This window comes from Giraffa tippelskirchi, chromosome 8 (assembly GCF_054371585.1).
Source record: "Giraffa tippelskirchi isolate mGirTip1 chromosome 8, T2T-mGirTip1v1.2.pri, whole genome shotgun sequence".
In the NCBI taxonomy this organism is placed as follows: Eukaryota; Metazoa; Chordata; class Mammalia; order Artiodactyla; family Giraffidae; genus Giraffa; species Giraffa tippelskirchi.
The window spans coordinates 78,535,122-78,557,165 of record NC_137282.1 but is presented as its reverse complement, the minus strand read 5'-3'; the positions used below and the strand labels follow the sequence as shown (position 1 = coordinate 78,557,165).

General features: G+C 38.3%; 1 protein-coding gene across 12 annotated transcripts in view; it reads left to right on the top strand.

The window, feature by feature from the left end:
• The window catches only part of GOLPH3 (golgi phosphoprotein 3), a 72,298-nt gene that overhangs the window by 21,031 nt on the left and 29,223 nt on the right, over positions 1-22,044 (top strand). For 11 of the 12 annotated variants that reach the window (XR_014062504.1, XR_014062510.1, XR_014062503.1 and 8 more), the window contains exons 2-3: positions 10,300-10,431; positions 13,440-13,554. Coding sequence is in view for 2 of the 12 variants with exons in the window: in XM_081521414.1 (XP_081377540.1) it covers positions 10,300-10,431; positions 13,440-13,554 (247 nt within the window). In the remaining 10 variants the exon portion in view is untranslated. The remainder of the gene's footprint in view (positions 1-10,299; positions 10,432-13,439; positions 13,555-22,044) is intronic. The other variant, XM_081521415.1, reaches the window with a different exon arrangement.

Here is a 22,044-nt window from a genome sequence, read left to right as displayed (position 1 = left end):
GTTGTATCATATTGTTCAATGCTGTATCTTTGTTTTCTCTCTAGTTGTATCAGTTAACAGTGTAGTCTTCAACTACTATTACTGTGTTGTCTGTTTCTCCTTTTTGTTAGTTTTTGTGTCATGTATTTTGGGATTCTCTTGTTAGGTGTGTATGTGTGTAATAGTTAAATCTTCCTGATGGTTAACTTTGTTATCATTATGAAACATTCCCCTTTGTCTCTCAATTTTCCTTATTCTGAAGTCTACTTTGTCTCATGTTAGTATATCTATTCCAGCTTTCTTTGGATTAGTGTTTCCCTGGTTTTTAAAAAAATTCATCCTTTTAAACGTGTTTGTGTCTTTGAATCTAAACTATCTCTTGTAGACAACATAGGTATGGTTAAATCTTTTATCCGGTCTGTGAAACTTGACCATCAGAGTGTCTGATCTAGCCCACACATTTAATGTGATTACAGATAGAGTTGGATTTACACCAGCCACTGTGCTCTTTGTTTTCTGTGTCAGGTGTCCTTTTTGTCTCTCTCTTCCTCTTTTACCATCTTTTGTGTTAAATGGACAAATAAAGTTATACTGTTTAAGTTTCCCTACTCCTCCCTTTCTTCCACCTTCCCTTTCTCCCTGCATACCTATATCCATTGGAGTTTTTTCCTTAGTCTTCTTTAAAGTAATACTCATTTAATTCTAGCAAAATACAGAAACTTTGCTCCAGTATATCTTCATTTACCCCTTTCCTTTGTTCATTATTGTCAGAAATATTACAAGTTTACATAACTCAATACTGTTTTATACTTACTATTTTATGCAATCTTTTGCTTTTAAGTGAGTTTTTAAAGGCAAAAATAGAAAATATATAGTCTTTCTTGTTCATTTACCTTTATATCTATCTTTTCTTTATATGGATTTGAAATACTGCCTGATATTAATTTACTTTCAATCAGCAGGACTTCTTTTAGTATTGCTTATAAGGCAGATCTGCTAGCAACAAATTCAGCCTTTGTTTACCTGTAAATGTCTTTTTCATCTTCAGCTTTGAAGAGTATTTTGCTGGGTATAGATTCTTGGTTGATAATTTGTTTCTTTTAGCACTTTGAATATGTTATCCTAATGCCTTTTGGTTTCCAGTATTTCTAGTGATAAGTTATTTGGTAATTGTTCCCTTAAATGGGATAAGTTGTTTTTTTCTTGTTGCTTTCCCAGTATATAATATATTCTCTTTTTTTAATGTCAGCAGTTTGACTGTGATGCATCTGAGTATGATGCTCTGGATCTCCGATGAATATTTTTCACCATATTTGGGGAAGTTTTCAGTTGTTATTTTTTCTGCTTTCTCTTTTTGAGACTCTTGTCACTACTAGGAGGCTTGCTTAAACGCTACTCTCTGAAGTGAAAGTGAAGTGCAAGTCGCTCAGTCATGTCTGACTCTTTGCGACCCCATGGGCTGTACAGTCCATGGAATTCTCAAGGCCAGAATACTGGAGTGGGTAGCCTTTCCCTTCTTAAGGAGATCTTCCCAACCTAGGGATCAAACCCAGGTCTCCTGCATTACAGGCAAATTCTTTACCAGCTGAGCCACAAGGGAAGCCCACTGAGGCTTTTCCTATTTTCTTCATTACTTTCCATCTTGTTCTTGAAATTCAAATTCAAGTTCATTGACCCTTTCTCATCTCGCATCTACTGTGAACTCCTCTAGTAAACTTTTCACTATAGTCATAGTGTGTGTGTGTGTGTGTGAGACATATACACACTGCTATATTTACTTATTTTTGTCTATGTTGGGTCTTTATTGCTGCATGCAGGCATTCTCTAGTTGCAGAGAGTGAGGGCTACTCTCTAATTGTGGTGCATAGGTTTCTCACTGTGGTGGCTTCCTTTGCTGTGGAGCATGGGCTCTAGGCACACAGGCTTCTTGAATTGCAGCACTTGGGCTTAGTAGTTGCAAGTTGCTGGCCCTAGGACACATGGGCTTCAGTAGTTGTGGCACAGGAGCTCAATAGCTGTGGCTCGCAGGCTGTGGAATCTTCCTGGACCAGGGATCAAACCTGTGTCCCCTACATTGGCAGGTGGATTCCTATCTGCCATGCCACCAGAGAAGTCCCAGTCATACTTTTTTTCTTTGGACAGGAAAAAGAAGACCTTTATTCCCTTATTTTCAAACAGATGGTTGCTAGTATAGCGTTTATGAGTTTTGACAGATATATCATAGTTTCCCAATTACTTTCAGATAGTAACACAACTTTTATCATGCATTAACCAGGGAAACAAGACGTTTTAACTTTTTCCCAAGTACATCAGTGAATCCATCCATACATACTTCTTTCTTTCCAGCAATTTCTACACATGTTGATTAGTTTTTCTTCCTCTTTTTCTCCTCCCCAGTTATTTTTGGATCTACTGTCCATATAGGGATTAATAATAAGAGAAGGACAACAGTGATCTCTTTTATTCTTGGACTTCGGTTAGATCATTTTCTTGAAGAGATACTTCATTCTAGAACTAGCTGAACGTGTTTTACTTCAAGAATACAAAAGAAACCTAAAATAAACTTTTTTCAATGAAGTATATAAAATAGGCATCAGCTCCTCTTTTTTTTCTTATTTAAAGAATTCCTGAAAATAAAAGGTTGAAAAAGAAAACAGTAGGAAAAAATAAGAGTAATTACATTTTATGGTTCATTCAGGGATACTTTTTAACTAAAGAATTTCATTTTCTTAACTGAGGTTCTATATTTGATGAATCATTATTTTTATTAATGAGTCATTGTCATTTTTCCCACTAATTCTTTAAATATGATTTCCTTTAGTTCTTTACTCATTATTTGATAGGGTGCCCCTCAGTTTGGATTTGATGTATAAGTAAATTATTAATGTGTCTCTTAGAGTGTGTGTATTTTCTATCTTTTAAGGTTAACGATGTTGGGATTTCATTTGCTTCTAGTTGCTGCTGCTGCTGCTGCTGCTGCTAAGTCGCTTCAGTCGTGTCCGACTCTGCGACCCCATAGACGGCAGCCCACCAGGCTCCACCGTCCCTAGGATTCTCCAGGCAAGAATACTGGAGTGGGTTGCCATTTCCTTCTCCAGTGCATGAAAGGGAAAAGTGAAAGTGAAGTCGCTCAGTCGTGTCCGACTCTTAGCGACCCCATGGACTGTAGCCTACCAGGCTCCTCCGTCCATGGGATTTTCCAAGCAAGAGTACTGGAGTGGGGTGCCATTGCCTTCTCCGATGAGATTAATTGGAATGCGGCGCTTAATAATCACAAGCCCTAACTTGCTGTCTGACAGATAGGTTCGTTTTGTTGATGGGACTGCTATTTGTTTTTGGTAAGCCACTACCCTTGTCACAGTCACACTGGTGTTCTGATAACAACTAAAGGTTACATTTATGCAAATTTGAATTCCTTTGCCATGCATAATATTTTTGTAGCCTGTGATGAATCTTTTAGTTATAATTTGTATACACAAACTTTTAATATTTCATTAAATATTTAATATTTAATTAAACATTTAATTAATATTTCATTAAATTCCTTTTGGCATTACTAAAAGTTAGCTGCTTGCAAGAAAAGAAATCTCTGCAAGTAACCTTTTCTCTGCAAGGAAAGGAGATACAGGTGAATCTCATGGAAATAAGGTTTAGAGGTACAACCCAAAGATACAGGCACACTTCTATTGTTAGGATGCTTTTCTGTGTCTCTATGTGTATGTTTGGGACTGCCTTACATTGTGTGTTCTCTCATTTCTGCATATCTCTCTTCTGTTCCTTTCTGTTTATCATCATTCTCTGGTTGCATTTGTGCAGAATGGCCAGTGACTTCTGAATCCACATAACCAGTTACATTTCTATTGTCCGTGCTCACCTAAATGATGCAGCCTGTGTGTGCCAAGTTCAGATTCCCAGGAGGAAAACTTTAACGTACCCATCCTGGTTCAGTTAGATTTGGCAGAAGACAGTCATCCCTTTCTGTAAAATCTGTAGAGGGCAAGTTTTCTAAAAGGTGGATGTGAGCCAAGAGTGGTCTCAATAGTACAACTTTTGGAGTGAGTTTGGTGTGTGCATGCTCAGTCGGTTCAGTCATGTCTGACTTTGTGACCACATGGACTGTAGCCCACCAGGCTTCTCTGTCCATGAGTTTCTTCAGGCAAGAATACTGGAGTGGGTTGCCATCCCCTCCCAGGGATCTTTCTGATGCAGGGATCGAACCGTCGTCTCTTGTCTCCTGCATCGGCAGGCAGGTTCTTTACTGCTAGCGCCACCTATAGTAAATCCCAAATGTTTTTGGAAACCTAATATTTTCTTTTGGTGAGGAAAGTCTGTGTAGAAAGCCATTTCTGAAACAGTGGTCACAACAGAATTAAACAATATATACAGATATGTTGTTTTTAGATATTTCATTTGGAAATACTTTGTGCATAAAAACAGAAACATGCTCGTAAAAGATGAAAACTGTTCTGTGTACCTTGTCCATATATTAACAATGGGCAGTCTTCAACAACAAAAGGCTTCTGGTTAAATATTCTGGAACTCGAAAGTTGAATGATGAGAATTCAGTGTTAGCATATTTAGGGGCCCAGTGAACATTTCCCTTTGAAATCCTCCCAAGTGGAGCCACTTGAGAAGAAAAAGGGTAATCAGGCAAATAAAGATCCAAGTAAATTTTATCTCATCGCTGAGAAAAAAGTTGTGTTGGAGGTTGTTGCTTAAATCTGCAGTAATGTCAGGTTTCCTGTATGTATTCTGTGTCCCCTACGTTTAGATCTTGGAACTGCCCACTGAGGGAAGGATTGTATCTGCAGAGCTTGTCCCTGGGGGCATTGCCTCATTCATTCCTGTGCCTTCATTCTTTCTGTTCTGCTCCTTGCTTCTGAGTGGCATACTATATGATAAAGGTCATATATCCCACTTAAAGTTACAAGCTTCTCGTGAGGTCTGCCTAAAGATTGGCCATTTGTCTGAATCACAGATGCTGAGTGTTACCAAAAGCGTAAGATTGACGGGAGCACTCTGTAGTCAGTTTAGCTGGCATTCTGTTGGGCAAGTCTCCACCTATCTGGTTATCATTAGTTGTTATTATTAAATTTTGGTAAAAGGCAAGTAGAGGTGCTTTGAATTAGTTTCCAGGGCCTTCTGATTGTCTGCATCTTGTATTCTAGTCTTGATTTTGTTGAAGGGTTGGGTTTCCCTGGTGGTTCAGACAGTGTAGAATCTACCTTCAATGCAGGAGACCCGGGTTCGATCCTTGAGTTGCAAAGATCCCCTAGAGGAGGAAATGGCAACCCACTCCAGTATTCTTGCCTGGAGAATTCCATGGACAGAGGAGCCTGGCAGGCTACAGTCCGTGGGGTTACAAAGAGTTGGACATGACTAAGGGACTAACACACTTGTGAGCTGCACATGGTATGACTTTCACATGTGCCTGATTTGATTTTCTAGCAGTTCAGCTCCCCAGGACAGCCATATTAGGGTCTTCATGGGACCATCTGTTCTTGAATGTTTCCCCGTGTTTTGGACCCATGCCTAATGAAATCCTGTTTCTCTGGATTCTTGTGGGGGTAGTGTATGATCCACCTCTACTTGGCATATCTCTGCCTCTTCCATTCTTATATTTTAGAAATAGCTGATTCTGATCCTAATCTTAAACTTGTAGGGCTCCCAAATAGTTTTTTTTTGTGGTTCTCTAACCTCCGTCAGGACCCAGAAGTTGAGTCTTCTGCCGTGAGTAGGGGACATCCTCAAGATCTGTGGCTACTGGTATTCCTAATGCAGCGCTGCTGCTTTGTCACTAAGTTGATTGCCTGGCCAGTGGTTCTCCCTTCATGTGACCCTGAACTTTGAGTGCTAGTACCCTATTTTTGGATTAAGCTAGGGTAGTCAAAGCTATGGTTTTTTTCAGTAGTCGTGTATGGATGTGAGAGTTGGACTATAAAGAAAGCTGAGCGCCAAAGAATTGATGCTTTTGAACTGTGGTGTTGGAGAAGACTCTTGAGAGTCCCTTGGACTGCAAGGAGATCCAACCAGTCCATCCTCAATCAGTCCTGAGTGTTCATTGGAAGGACTGATGCTGAAGCTGAAACTCCAATACTTTGGCCACCTGATGCGAAGAACTGACTTCATTGGAAAAAACCCTGATGCTGGTAAAGGTTGAAGGCGGGAGGAGAAGGGGACAACAGAGGATGAGATGGTTGGGTGACATCACCTACTCGATGGACGTGGGTTTGGGTGGACTCCGGCAGTTGGTGATGGACAGGGAGGCCTGGCGTGCTGCAGTTCATGGGGTTGCAAAGAGTCGGACACGACTGAACGGCTGAACTGAACTGCCTTTTTGACAGATATGGTATAAGATTTTTACTAGAGCAAAAACACATTTCATGCCCTGAATATATAACCGTCCTGTTTAGACCACAGGTCCTTGGAATTGTTACAGGAGTGGTGTTCTATCTGAGGACAAATCCCCGGGGTGGTGTGGTGTTACCTGGTCTGGTGAAGTCTTTCACACTGAGAAGTCATGTAGACTGGTGGTCTGCCTAGATTTGGATGTTCAGTCAGCCAGTTTGTACCAAGTTTAAAGGCTCCCAGTAACTGAAAAGTTAGACCCTAGTTCTTCATTCCACTGCTATGCACCTGTGAGGGCTGTACCACATGTCTGTTCTCTCTTCCATGGGTTTAGGTTAATTCAGTAGCTATAATACTGTACTTCTTTCAAGATACCATCTATTTTTAATGCATCCCAATACCAGAGATACAACTTCTCCCCCTCAGTTTTATTGAGAAATAATTGACATACATCACTGTATAAATTAAGGTGTACAGCATCATGGTTTAATTTACATATGCAAGCATACCTTATTTTACTGTGCTTTGCTTTACTGTGCTTCACAGATACCATATGTTTTACAAATTAAAGGTGTTTTAAAATTAGCAATAAGGAATTTTAAAACTATATACATTTTCTTTTTTTTTGGTTAGTCTATATATTAACTTTTATGTGCACTGGGAAACCATAACATTTGTGTGACTCACTTCTTGTGATACTGGCTTTGTTCCTGTGGTCTGGAAACAATTCTGTGATATCTCTGATATTTACCAAACCGAGGTAGGCCTGTGGTGAAATGATTACCACAGTAAGTTTAGTTAACTTCCATCATCTCATATAGAGACACTAAACTTATGTTTGGAGTTCAGTGAAATGTAATTGTAAGGTTAGCACTGGAGATTAAAAGATGGAAGTGCTCTTTAGCACTTGGCAGAGTCTAACCTGGTGCCCCAGCGTCAGTAGTTTTGCTTGTGTATGTTGTGACATGGATTCACTGCAGAATCTTGCTGACCTAGGTCATGACCAAATTCAGTTGGCTCTTTCCAGTGTACTGCTTTCTCCAGTGTACTGCTTTCTAATATACTTAATTCTCAAGGATGGTATTGCCACCATCTTATCCAGTAATATCATAAAATATTTTTGTTCAGCTCTGGGCTTTCCTCATGGCTCAGTGGTAAAGAATCTGCCTGCCAATGCAGGAGATGTGGGTTTGATCCCTGGGTCAGGAAGATCCCCTGAAGGAGGGAATGGCTACCCACTTTGGTATTTTTGCCTGGAGAATCCCATGAACAGAGGGTGACGGGGCTAGAGTCTTTGGGTTTGCAGACGAGTCAGACATGACTTAGTGACTAAACAACAACAACTCCCCTTTTCTCTCCTGCTTCCAGCAACTTGCTTAATTCCTGATCATACTTTTATGATGTGGATTTTGGCAGGCGTCGTCAGCCTGCTTGGTATGGTTTTGGTGGCTTCATTGATCTTTGGAATATTGTGTAAGAGTCCCGGAAGCTTTGCTACAGAACTGTCCATGTCCATTTGTCTGTTTTCCTACGTGAAGTCAATTCTGTTTAAGCATGTGTCTTCAATGTTAATGCCCAAAAGCCATTCACTAAATGTAGATCTTTAAAGTCCTGTTAAATACTCAATTTTGCTAATTTCTCTGGGTATACCATTATTCTCAGGGCAGTTGAGGTTGAGGTGTATTTTGTTGTCTGTTAGCAAATGTAAGAGTCTCCCCTCTCCCTTTTTTCTAAGGTGAAATTGATCATTCTTTTATTTTTCATCGTTTATTGTTTTTAGCTGCACTGGATCTTTGTTGGCCAGGCACAGGCTTAGTTGCCCAGAGGCATGGGATCTTAGTTCCCCGACCAGGGATCCAATGCACACCCCCTGCATTGGATGGCAGACTCTTAACCACTGGACTGCCAGGGAAGTCCCTAAGTTTCTAATAAGTATTGTTCATCAGAAATTTCCAGGCCTCAGAGACAGGGCATGGTCCTGTATTTCATCCATCACTGTCTTATGAGGTGTACTCTATTATTTATAGTTTTTAGAGGCTCACCTGGGAACTCTCATCTGTATGTCCAGGCCAGTTGAAGCCCGATAGCTATAACTTTGATTTCATGTGAATCCATTTCTAGGCTTCCTAGAGCTTTAATTGTATTGGATGGATATACAAGCCATAGATTTTACCTAACATCTGTAAGTTACTGGTCTTATTAACTACTTAGCTAATCTCTAGTGATCTTAATTTAACCAGATCCCTAAAACTAAGTTTAAAAGAATCCCCTCAAATCTAAACAGTATCTGCTTCCCCTGCCTCACATTTAAATCTGCTTCTTTATTTTTTATATAAATTTTGAAAGTATTTATTTATTTATAAAGTACTTGGTTGTTTTGGGTCTTCATCGCTGCATGGGGTTTCTCTAGTTGTGATGAGCTGGGGCTACTCATCTTTGTGGCGTGTGGGTCTCTCATTGTGGTGGCTTTTCTTGTGGCCCACAGGCTCTAGGCATGTGGGCTTTAGTTGCCTATGGCATGTGGAATCTTCCTGGACCAGGGATCGAACCTGTATCCCCTGCATTGGCAGGCGGATTCTTACCCACTCTACCACCAGAGAAATCCGGCTTCTTTATTTTTAAACAAATCTAAAATATTTGGCTGCACTGGCTCTTAGCTTTGACATGTGTGATTTAATTCCCTGACCGATGATTGAATCTGGGCTCCTGCATTGTGAGTGTGGTTGTGTTTTCCACTGGACCACCAGAAAAGTCTCATAAACCTGCTTCTTAATGTTGATCTCCTTGTGGCTCCCTTAGTTTAAACTCGAATTTTCTCAAAGCCTTCATTCTCAGAAGTGGTAGCTTCGTCATTTAAGTTCCTGTGTCAGTAGTGAAGTCCCGTGGACCATGATGGTCAGTCATTGTCTTAAACACAAGCTGCCCCCTGTGACCTGGCAGAGTACCAAGACTGACCTCAAGAGAGTACCAGAACCCTAATTCTGGGCCCTCCTTTCTTCAAAGAATCCTTTGACCTGTTTTCCCTCCACCAAAATTGTATGTTACCTGATTCTGAGTCTTAGAACTAGTGACAGCTGCTGATTTCTCTTCAGAGTTTAGTACTCAGTGCTCAGTCTTGTCCAACTGTTTGCAACCCTATGGGCTGAAGCCTGCCAGGCTCCTCTGTCCGTGGAATTCTCCAGGCAAGAATACTGGAGTGGGTTACCATTTCCTCCTTCAGGGAATCTTCCCAACACAGGGATTGAACCCATGTCTCTTGAGTCTTCTGCACTGGCAAGGCAGATTCTTTACCACTAGTGCCACCTGGGAAGTCGAAGACTTCAGTAGTTGGCAACTCTTCATGGCTTTGTAATTTGGACAGACCCAGTTGTTAGCTCTCAAAGAGTGCCTGTTTTCACTTGAGTATTCCCAAATCCCTAGATGTCTGTCAGTCTCATTTTGTCTGGCTTTTTTATCCACCTTGTATGTTACCCTTAAATTTCTCTTGGGGTGGTGTGTTGGAAGGTGCTGGAATCTGATTGCTTTATAGTTTGTTATTCAGAGTACTAGGCGTGGCCCCATGCCTAAGTTTTATGATATATTCATCTAAATTTAACCTTGTGTTTTTATCCTAAACAGCATTGAACAATATTCTAATTCTGCATGAGGCCCCGTTGGACTAGATTATTTTTCCTGAGCTTCTTCATTTGCCCATGTTGTAACTGAATGAGTGAGCCCTGAAGTCCGAAAGAGCCTAATTAGCACATAACTTAGTGACTTCCAAAGTTACTTGTAAGAAAGTGGTGAAAAGACAGTAAGTTCTTGAAAATCCTAGTTTAATAATAATGTATATTACTTGTATTTTTTCAGTATTTTGATTTTAATTATAGAAAGATATGAAAGGTAAAAGGCATGAGAAATAGCTTTGGCTAAAAAATATTTATTTTCTTGACTCCAAAGTAAATTAACTCTTGTTTTCTCTTTTTTAAATAGGGTTACACATCGTTTTGGAATGACTGTATATCATCTGGATTACGTGGCTGTATGTTGATTGAATTAGCGTTGAGAGGAAGGTTACAGCTAGAGGCTTGTGGAATGAGACGTAAAAGTCTATTGACAAGAAAGGTAAGTGGGGGCCTATATAACAGCCTTTTTGAAGAGTTTGTGCTGCCTAAAGATGAAGAATGTTTCTAGTAATAGTTTTCTATTTTATTGAAGTGTAGTTGATTTACACTGTGCTAATTTCTGCTATATAGTGAAATAATTCAGTTATGTATACGTACATTCTTTTTTTTTTTTTTTAAGTTGCAAGTTAAGTTTTATTGAGGACCTTACTGAAGACTGTAGCTCAGGAGACAGCCTCTCGGATAGGTCTGAGTAACTGGTCCTGTACATTCTTTTTTATATTCTTTTCCATTGTGGCTTATCACAGGATATTGCAAAGTGTGCTGTGTTATACAGTAGAACCATGTTGTTTTACTAACAGCTTTCAGAGTGAAAGAAGTTGATTTTAAAGTTAAATCTTTATTGAATCATGTTTCCATATCTTTTTTTCTTTTTTTGCATCTCTGATTTCTTGGTTCTTTGTACATAATGAGAAATATAATTCATTGTTAGGATCATTGGCCGTTGCATCCTGCATATTCAAAAAGACTCCCAAACTTTATTTACTATTCCTGAAAACCATGATTTGGAAGATTTGACATAATTACTCAAAAGTGATACTGTGCAAATTAACTATCCATAGGCTATTGATCTTTTTGCCAGAATACAAATACTTTTCAGATCTCCTCTTCTCCATGGTTAAGGTCTGTGTTAATAGAGGTATTATTGACTAGTTTCTAGAATTTTTAACTTTCATTTCAATCTAAATATTCAAGGCCATTTCTCTTTGTCTGTCACTGTTTCTTGGAGGATGTAGGGTGTTTCAAAACTATTTTTTCCATAATGCATTGTGTTATGATGAAATCATGTTTTAGGGTGAAAACTGAACATTTTTTGATTGATATACCAGACAGAATAATAATCTTATGGGAAAGAATATATTTTTGAAAATTATATACACAGTAGACATGGTATAGCAGAAAATATTCCTCATGGAATATTAAAATTAAATTTAGTCATTTAAAGTAGAGTCAAATGAACTGGCATGAGATTAGTTTTGAAATTACTGTTTTAGATATTTGTCATAAAGCAGAATATAATTTTTATTTCCATTTTACTGTGCAACCATAGATTTATGGGGGACAAAAACCTTAGGAATTTTTAACTATAATTATCAGTGAAATGTATACATTAATTACTAGTAGTAATAGCAATTACAAGTAATTTTACATTAATGTTATGGATCCCTAACCTAAGAAATATCCAACTATACCCAGTTTATTGTAATCCTGACACCTATCTCAAAATGATGGGTATGGGTTTGTTGAGGCCAGATGGCAGTCAATTTCGGGAGTTAATGGAAAGTAAGAAGTGGTGGCATGACCACAGCATATAGACATATAACTTTTTATCCCAGGGCTTTTTATTTTTTCTTATTCTGACACCCTACTACAAGCATGGCCCAGAATAGCACTCTCCAGTCAAACTCTGTGATAATGAAAGTGTTCTGTATCTGCTCTGTCCAGTATGGTGGTCACCAGCCACATGTCTGTGAACTAGACGTTTGAAATGTGGCTCATGCAAATGGAGACATGCTGTAAATAAAAACACACTGGCTGTTTGAAGACTTACTATGGAAGAATAAGAATGTGAAATATCTCAATTACATGTCAATATTTTGGCTATGGTGGGTTAAATCAAATATATTAAAATTAATTGTATTTTTTTTTTTTTAATATAACTACTAAAAAATTTAAAAATAGATTTGTGGCTTATATTTCTGGTTCTAATTATATTTCCATTGGGTCATGTTGTCTCCGAAATAGATACTGTATTTTCTTTAACCTTTTATAGCTCATTATTGACCAGAGACATATTAATACATTAGTCTTTTGTACCTGAACGTTATTGACCAGAGATGTTTCAGTATTCACTTACACAACAAATTGCTTGCCACAGGGGTCAGTTTCTGCTGAAATCCCCCAGTCAATAATGTGCTAAGATTGATCACAGAGGAAAGGACATGCTGTCAACGAGAAGTTTTCAAGAAGACTCCCATTTTAAAAATAATATTGTTAAATTTCATAATATTTTAATAGCTAACAAAGTAAAATAATATAACAAATTAAGCTTTGATATTACAGAATTTCTGCTAGAGATTTGTTTAGCCAAGAGTGTTATGGAAGGCTTTAAAAAACTCTAAAGCAGTGTAGTGCTTTCTTCTGTCATCCCCTACTTCTGGATTTTTCTACTCTTTTGCACCACGCAGCATGTGGGGTCTTAGTTTCCTGATCAGGGGCGGAACCCACATCCCCTGCATTGGAAGCACAGAGTCTTAACTACTGGACCACTAGGGAAGTCCCTTGGATTGTTCTGTTCTTCAGGTGGATTCTATATCCATCCTAACTTAATGTTTTGTAGTATTTAAAATTTTTATGTAATTGAAATTGAACCTATTCGTATTTTCAGGGTTTCTGCTGGTTGTCATAGTTTTGAGAAAACTTTCTCATTCTCTCAATTATATTTCATATTTAAATCTATCTTTTATTGCAGTATAAGCTCTGAGGAGCCAGGTCTTACTTTTTACCTCTAATTTGTTAGCCAGTTGTTTTAGTAATGTCCACTGAAAAATTAATTGCTCCAGTAATGTGAAAGGTCACCTTTATTATATACTGAAGTCTGATATGTAATTGAGTCTATTTCTATAACTAATAAATGTTTGAAAAATGAATTTCTGTATCAGATAGCCCAAGGTTTAGCAGTGAAGGGAATAGCAATGAGTATAAACTCTTCTACCATTTTGCTTTACTCATTATGGCACATTTCATTTATGTTGTATTTTCGTTTATTATTGTGGCTAATTTGGTTAGGTTAAATATTGGATTTCCTTAATATGGAATTAATTTAAAATCTGAACTTTGATAACTGCATGAACATTTGAAGCTTTAAGCATGGTGAAATGTTTATGTAATTTTTTTTTATCTAAAGAGATCAAACAGATCATGTGATTCTTATTGATTACATTGTAGGTGATTTGTAAGTCAGATGCTCCAACAGGGGATGTTCTTCTTGATGAAGCTCTGAAGCACGTTAAGGAGACTCAGCCTCCAGAAACGGTCCAGAACTGGATTGAATTACTTAGTGGTAAGCTTCTGTGTATCTGAAAACTGAATTCCTGGAAAGATTTTTGTAAAAATTTAAAAAAGGAAAATTTTGAAAGGAACTTGGACACAATAGCCAAAAATTTGTTTAGTGGTAGGGAAGCTTGAGAGCGAATCAATCACTAAATGGGGAAAATGGTGGTTTTTAAAATTTCATCACCTTTAATGAGACAGCAGGTGTGACTGGGATTATGTATACTTCCTTAGAGCGCCTGTCATTCTTCGTCAAAATTATTTCATGCTACCTTATTCTGGATAGGCTAGGTTAAGCTGTGGAACCAAACAACCCTAAAACCTCAGTGGCTTAAAACAGAAGCTCATTTCTCACTCATGCTGTAAATCAGTCACAGACCACTTCATTCTCACTTTGGCAGCCAGGCAGATGGAGCTGCCACCATCTGGAGCATTGTCAGTCACTACTGTAAAGAGAAAAAAAGTATAAAGATCTCCTGGGCTCTTAAATTTCTGCTCAGAAATGATGTGTGGTTCAGGCTGCATTGGTCAGAGCAAGTCACATGGCCTCCCCTAACTTTAAGGAGACAGGAAGTGCAGCCATAGGAAGGAACAGCTACCTGTTGATAGCACTGATGACCACATTTATTTTAAAGTTGCTTGTATATTTGTCTAACCTACTAGATAGTGAGCTCCTTGAGTATAGGACCTGAGTTACCTTGCTCTTCCTCGCTACTATTATATAAAACATAGCTTCTATGTAGATTTATGCTCATGTCATTTCATGTCCAAATATATTACTATTTAGAGTACCTTTCAAAAACATTTGGAGGTTATCAGAGATTAGTAATTAACATGATGTCATTTTTCTCACTTATGAGTGGAGTTTCTAAAGTAATTAGTTGTATTATGAAGATGTTCTTGTATCAGTAAAATATTGAGTTTTGCATATTTTTTGAAACAAATATACATATTCCAAACCTAGCTAATAGAGCGATAAATGAGTACTTTACACTTCTGTCAGAGTTCATTCTTCCTTCTTTTTGGTAAAGAACATGAATTTTTACAAGTTTGTCTTGGTAATTTTGAGAGGTTTTTTTGGCCCACACTCTGGTAGATCTATTGATAAATTTTCTTTTTACCTCATTGAGTAAGAGAAACTTTAATGTGACCCTTTTTCCTTCTTTGTGCTTGTGATGTTGGTGTTGTGTTCAATTCCAATTTTTTTATTGTAGGAAACCCTAAAATTACCCATTTGATGGAAGTTTGTTTAGTTAAAACTAGGTGCTTACTCACCACGTACCAAGACTGTGTCACAGTGCTCAGAACACTGTCAGCCCTCTTTGCGTGACCCTTCTACCTGTTTGGCGAACTGTAGCCATTGACAGGCTCAGTGAGGGTATGAATATTAACTCTACGTGTTAAAAATTAGCAAATGTGATTTTTTAGATGAAAATAGAAGTGTTAATAACTTCTAACTGTACCCCGACAGATTATTTCCGCGTTCTCTGGAGATCATTGGCCTAAGCAGTCTTTGTGTCCTGCTTGTGTTGTACTGCCATTGCTGGCCCATTACTACTTCTGGTGTGCAAATTAGAATTTGTAATTAGATTTTCAACTGACCAAAAAGAGCGTTTCTTAAAGTTGTCATTAGCTTTTTGGGGAAGTAAGAGTGCTAAAGTTCTTTTTATGGTATATAGTGGGTCTTGCCTTAAGTCAGTGTTTTTGATATCCACATTGGTGCAACTTAACACTGTGGAGGTGTTTCCAGACGCTCCCTCCATCAATGATCTCTTTATCTTACATTGTATGTGCTAACATCACATGGGGATTTGGTTTAATAATATATCTTGGACCACCAGATTTCCTTTGATAGTTTATATACTTATCATGTGCACACTGGAGAAGGAAATGGCAGCCCACTCCAGTGTTCTTGCCTGGAGAATCCCAGGGACGGGGAGCCTGGTGGGCTGCTGTCTGTGGGGTCGCACAGTCAGACACAACTGAAGCGACTTAGCAGCAGCAGCAGCATGTGCACATGCTATGTAGGGAGTATGACTTGCAAAGAGTTGAATCTTACCATTTAAGCTGGCTATGTACTTTTTAAACTTTACATGTTAATGTAATGTTTTATGCATGTAGCTTATCCAGTACTCAATTTATATGATAATTGAATATGGTTTTCAACTTGAGCTGGTATGCACTGTTCTTATCTGATTAAGGAGTGAAAGGAGGGCAGAAGTCTATAACTTTTTCTCAAAAGTAGTAAGTATAAGACTTCGTGAAACAGTGTCATTAGGAACTTGTGTAAACCAGAAAGCTAATACTTCGAAAGTGCCTTTAAAAATTTTTTTAAACAACATCCTGTGAAGTTTAGTATGGCCATTAATGCCAAAATACTATTACCTATAGTACTTCGGTTGCATGTTCCTGATGTACAATAAGAATGATTAGTAATTTTAGCATAAAAGAAAGGAATCTGGACTGGGAGAGGGAAAAAGCACGTTTCTTTTAAATTAAAAAAATACCTTCTTCCCACCTAGTTAAAGTACTGATAGTGCTTGCTGATTTTTTTAAATAAAAAATTGTATCCAACCTAACAACATTTTAACCATTTTTAAGTGTCCAGTTCTGTGGGTTAGCTTGTTGATGTAAAACTTTTTAGTTGCTTCAAGATTATGAGTGATATCAAATACCAGTTATTGCAGCAGTACTGACATAAGTACTATAAAACATAAAATGAAGTACTACTGTACTAAGTCTTAAAATCCATTTGGGTAACAGTTGTATATTTCTAATAACAGAGTTTAACGGTATGATTTTCTGTAAGTGCATTCAGTTCAGTCACTCAGTTATGTCCGACTCTTTGCGATCCCATGAACCGCAGCACGCCAGGCCTCCCTGTCCATCACCAACTGCTGGAGTCTACCCAAACCCATGTCCATCGAGTCGGTGATGCCATCCAACCATCTCATCCTCTGTCGTCCCCTTTTTCTCCTGCCCTCAATCTTTTCCAGCATCAGGGTCTTTTCAGATGAGTCAGCTCTTTGCATCAGGTGGCCAAAGTATTGGAGTTTCAGCTTCAACGTCAGTCCTTCCAATGAACACCCAGGACTGAGTTGCTTTAGGATGGACTGGTTGGATCTCCTTGCAGTCCAAGGGAGTCTCAAGAGTCTTCTCCAACACCACAGTTCAAAAGCATCAATTCTTCAGCACTCAGCTTTCTTTATAGTCCAACCCTCACATCCATATATGACCACTGGAAAAACCATAGCCTTGACTAGACAGATCTTTGTTGGCAAAGTAATGTCTCTGCTTTTTAATAAGCTGTCTAGGTTGGTCATAACTTTCCTTCCAAGGAGTAAGCGTCTTTTAATTTCATGGCTGCAGTCACCATCTGCAGTGATTTTGGAGCCCCAAAAAGAAAGTCAGCCACTATTTCCACTGTTTCTGTATGTTTGCCATGAAGTGACAGGACTGGATGCAATGATCTTAGTTTTCTGAATGTTGAGCTTTAAGCCAACTTTTTCACTCTTCTCTTTCACTTTCATCAAGAGGCTCTTAGTTCTTCTTCACTTTCTGCCGTAAGTGCATTACCCCAGAGAAAACAAATCCTTGGGAGCTTTAGTAGTTGGAGGAAGTAGAACTCGGTTTGGGCCTTTGAAGGGCAAAAATGAGAGAAGAAAGTGTTCCTGTTCAGAGGGATAAGAAGAGGGCATGGTAAAAATTGGTGGGCCTGTCCTTACACAGCTAAGTCTGTTCTTATTTCTGGGTGTTCAAAACCATGTATTGTATTGTATTGTTGAGGGATACGTATGCATAGGGAGTGAGATTGTATGTAAAGAAAAAAGAATGATTAACCTATGTTGGTCTGATGGTTACCTCTGAGGCAGAGAAGACACAAGAAAAGCATGTAAAGTCCTGATGTATAATAGGAATGACCTGTAATTTCAGCATAAAGAAAAGAATCTGGAGTAAAGCTTTCTTCTTTACCTAGGGTGGGAGGTTCATCTTACTATTATTTGCAGTGTACATTCTGTTGTTATTCATTCATTCAGTCGTGTCTGACTCTTTGAAGCTCCATGAACTGCAGCATGCCAGGCTTTCCTGTCCTTCTCTATCTCCTGGAGTTTCCTCAAACTCATACACATTGATTCAGTGATGCCATCCAACCATCTCATCCTCTGTTGCCCGCTTCTCCTCCTGCCCTCAATCTTTCCCAGCATCAGGGTCTTTTCAAAGAAGATGGCTGTTCGCATCAGGTGGCCAGAATATTGGAGCTTCAGCATCAGTCTTTCCAATGAATATTCAGGACTGATTTCCTTTAGAATTGACTGGTTTGATCTTGCAGTCCAAGGGACTCTTCAAGAGTCTTCCCCACCACCACAGTTCGAAAACATCAATTCTTAAGTACTCAGCGGTGTACATATATGCCTGTTAAAACTACCAATTTTCAGACATTACTTATATATCTTGTTAATTAAGAAATTAATAAATATATATATTGGAGGCAAAGACTAAAAAGTTTATTTAAAGACTACTGTTTTGAGAATAATTTTTTTGCTTTCTGAAGTCTTAAACATGTAATTGATCAGTTTGGTCACAAGATGTCACTGGAGTGCCAAATTTACAAACACAGCTGCTTTTTTTGATAATATGCTGTCAAGGAAGATGGAAGTTTTTTATAGTGAAATTATTTAGGTGCCTGCCAGTGTGTCCTTTGCACTGAAGTAATTGTTGGGCAGTGGGATATTAAGTAACATTTTAAAGAACTGTATAAACTTCTCAGTTTCCTTCTTTAAAAAAATGAACTATAAATGTATACATTTAAAATACGCTTATATAACTTAAAAGTCTTTTCACATAGTAGATAATTTAGGATGAATACCAATACGGATCATAGTAACATCTTTTGATCTAGAATTTTGAATGGTATTCATTCATTGGGGGTTTGTTGCAGTGTATTTAAAAGATATTCAACATCTGCTTAAAATGAAGCAGCTAAATCTTTAGTAGATAGTATAGGTTAAACCTTTGGGTTTCCCTGGTGGCTCAGACTATAAAGAATCCACTTGCAATGTAGGAGACTGTGTTCAATCCCAGAGTTGAGAAGATCCCCTAGGAGGAGGGCATGGCAACCCACTCCAGTATTCTTGCTTGGAGAATTCCCATGGACAGAGGAGCCTGGTGGGCTACAGCCTGTGGGGTTACAGAGAGTTGGACACAACTGAGCAACTAGGCACACACAGCATACATGGGTTAATAAACCTCTATTGTATCTTCTCTTCCCTTAGCCAACTCGCCTCCTCTCATGCCAGTTTATACTGTTGTCTTAAGTATGCTAATCTCAGGGGTAACTTTATTCTTTGTATTTAGCTTAATTTAGTTATTTGAAAATAAAAGGCAGAATTGTAAATCAACTAAAACAAAAATTAAAAAATTAAATTGAACAAAAGGCCCAGTAGAATAAAAGATAGAAATGTCAGAATGCCAAGACACTTTGACCACTTAGTTATTTTATTGTGCCTTTTTTGGAGTACTCAAAGTAGTGTTAAACAACATTTACATGTTACCTATACTCATTCAGCTTTCTGCTTATGGAATTTCATTAAAAAAATATATCTGAGGCGATCTGAATAACATTTTTGTTGGAGTGAACACACAAGATTTGCTCTTTTCTAGGGAATTGCTTCAAAAGATGATGTCTGAGCCCCCTTTTTTTTTTTAACTTCCTCTGAGGCAGAAATGATTGCCAGTGAGAAGGTCCAGTCATAAATGGAACACATTATTTTAGGCTCTGCTCTTTTTTTTTTAGTAGCAACACTAAACTAAGCTAACATATTTTAGATGTGAGAAATCTGTCACACGAACTTTGTAAGCACTACTTGTTCTGTTGGTTGCAATGTAAGATTTAATTGTGGATAAGATGTGTATAAACTTTTTTAGCATGACTTCTGTACCATAGACAGTATGTTATAAACAGCTAATACCCATTTATTTCCAATGAGAGGAAAAAGGTCACTGTATACCAGCATTGGAGGGATTCTTTTTTTTTAGGTCTACAAAGAAAAAATCTGTGAGTTTCTCAGAATAATCTTAAAAATCTCCCCCAGCCCCCATTATTTGAGAATAGATGGCCAAGATGTTTTCTGAGACCTCGAATACCCTCCTGATGAGTGAGTTGCCAGGGAATAGTACTTCTTTGATAACTGACAGATTATTATTATAAGTATAGTTAATTAACCTTAGATTTGAACTATAGTTTTTTATGGGCGTTTGTAAATTTGGCTGTTGATTATTTTATGTTTTTTAGTTTAAATTTCCAAAAATCATGTAAGAATGTCAGAAAACACAGCCAATTCTTGCCTAGTGTCTTAGGCTGCTTACCACGTGCCAGTGACATTAGGAAACAAAATGAAACCCAAACTCTCTGGTGAAAGGTAGAGCAGGCAAGCATTTATTGGGGAGATAGTGGGTTGGTACACAGTGAAAAAAAAAAAAACACCATGCCTAACCTTGAAAAGGTGCGTGCCCTTTAACATCAAACTCAGGTAATTTCTTATTCCTCTGGGCTCTTGGTTCATATTGTTTTTATGGCCTTATTTACATCTTATTCTAGCCAGTACTGTTAGTTATATTATGAATCTTTTTCCCTTCACTTGATTAAAATTTCTAGAGTTAGAAGTATGTCTTACTAATACTGCATTCTCAGTACCTCATGATTTTTTAGACCATTATTAATAGGATAAATTCTTGCTGCCAAAGTGCTGATTCTTGCACACGGGTAAATAATAGCTAATGTTTATTGAGAACTTACCTTGTACCAGTCTCTATTCTAAGAACTTGATAGATCTTTAACTTACTTAATCTTTATAATAACCCTTATGAGCGGGAAAGAGTTGTTTTTGTTGCTTTACATAGCAGATACAGAGGAATAGAGAAGAAGTTTTGCCCAGGGTTGCACAGTGAGGAAATGACCAAATTGGAATTTAGATCCAAATAGTCTGGCTCCAGAACTTGCTCTTACAACCTTTTTACTGTGCTATAGTACTTAATCAAGTTGCTGTTCGTGGTTTCTTTTTTGTTTTTGTTAATGATTTTTTAACATTAAATGTAGGTGTGGGCTAATTTAATACCAAAAATTGAAAACAAGTAGAATTTCACTTATTACTGAGTTACATTTTTCTTTCGTACTGTTAAGTTTTAAAATCTAATAGGGCCCCAGATATATTTCAGCTCTTTTCATTTTTGAAGTTACCAAGAAAATTGAATGCAGTGATTATTTTTCTTTTTTTTTGTGGAAGCTGATTTGCCAGGGTTTTTTATTTGAAAAGTTTGTTTTCTCTCTATATATATTTTTCTTTGTGGCCAAGCCTTGTGATCCTAGTTCCCCAACCAGAAATTGAATCTGCATCCCTTGCAGTGGAAGTATGGAGTCTTAACCACTGGTCCACCAGGGAACTAACTCCCTGGTTGATTGTTTCTATTGATTTTGCGGCCCCCCGCCCCCCCGCTTAGTTTTGGGTTGCAAAACTGCTTGTTCACAAGACTAGTAATTTTTATTAGATGCTGGACACTGTGACTGCCGTGTTGTTGTGTGCTGAATTTTGTTTGTCTTTAAAGACCATTGAAATTTGTTTTGCTAGGCAGTTACTTGTGGATCAGTTTGTTTGTAAGCTTTGTTAGGCTGGGTCTGGAATAGCCTTTACTGAAGGCCTGGTTTAGCTGTAATTCGAAGAAATGATCCTTTTGGAATTCTTTCTAAATGTCCTAGGTGTTCAGTGAGACCTTTCCACTTAAGCCAGTTGGCACTCAGATTTTTCCTAGCCCTCTGTGAACTCTTGATATTGTTCACCTTACAGCTTTATGGTAGTGCCCCTGACCCCCCCCCCACCCCGTTTTGTGGACTTTGTCATCTTAACCCGTGTGCCTTCGTTTTTCGTCAGACCTAAGTGAAAACACCATGTGGATTTCTAGAGCTCTTACTCTGCATAGTCCCCTGTTTCCTAGGACTGCCTTGCATATTCCAGTTGCCTTAGCTTCCTCCAACTCGGATCTCTGCCTTTTTAACAGTGTGACTCCTTTGCTCTGCTTGAGATCTTCTGCTCTGCTGCCTGAGATGTGCCTTTAGATGGTAGGCTTGGGCAGTAGTAGGCTCAGTTAGGCTTCTCTCAAAAGGTAAAAAGGTAAGTCCAAGACTGATGACTTAGTCATAGCCCCATATTCTTTAGTGTTAAGTCATAGCAAAATGACTTTGACACTAATATGGAGCTTTCTGTGATGATGGAAATGTTCTCTTTCTGTGCTGTCCATTCAGTAGCCTCTTGCCCCACTTGGCTAATGAGTACTTGAAACTAGCTAATAGCACTTGAAAGTGGCTAGGGCAGCTAAGGAACAGAGTTCTTTTCTCTCCTTATTTATTTATTTGGCTGTGTGGCTTGCGGGATATTAGCTCTCCAATCAGGAGCCCCCTGCAGTGGAAGCATGGAGTCCTAACCTTTGGACCACAAGGGAATTCTGA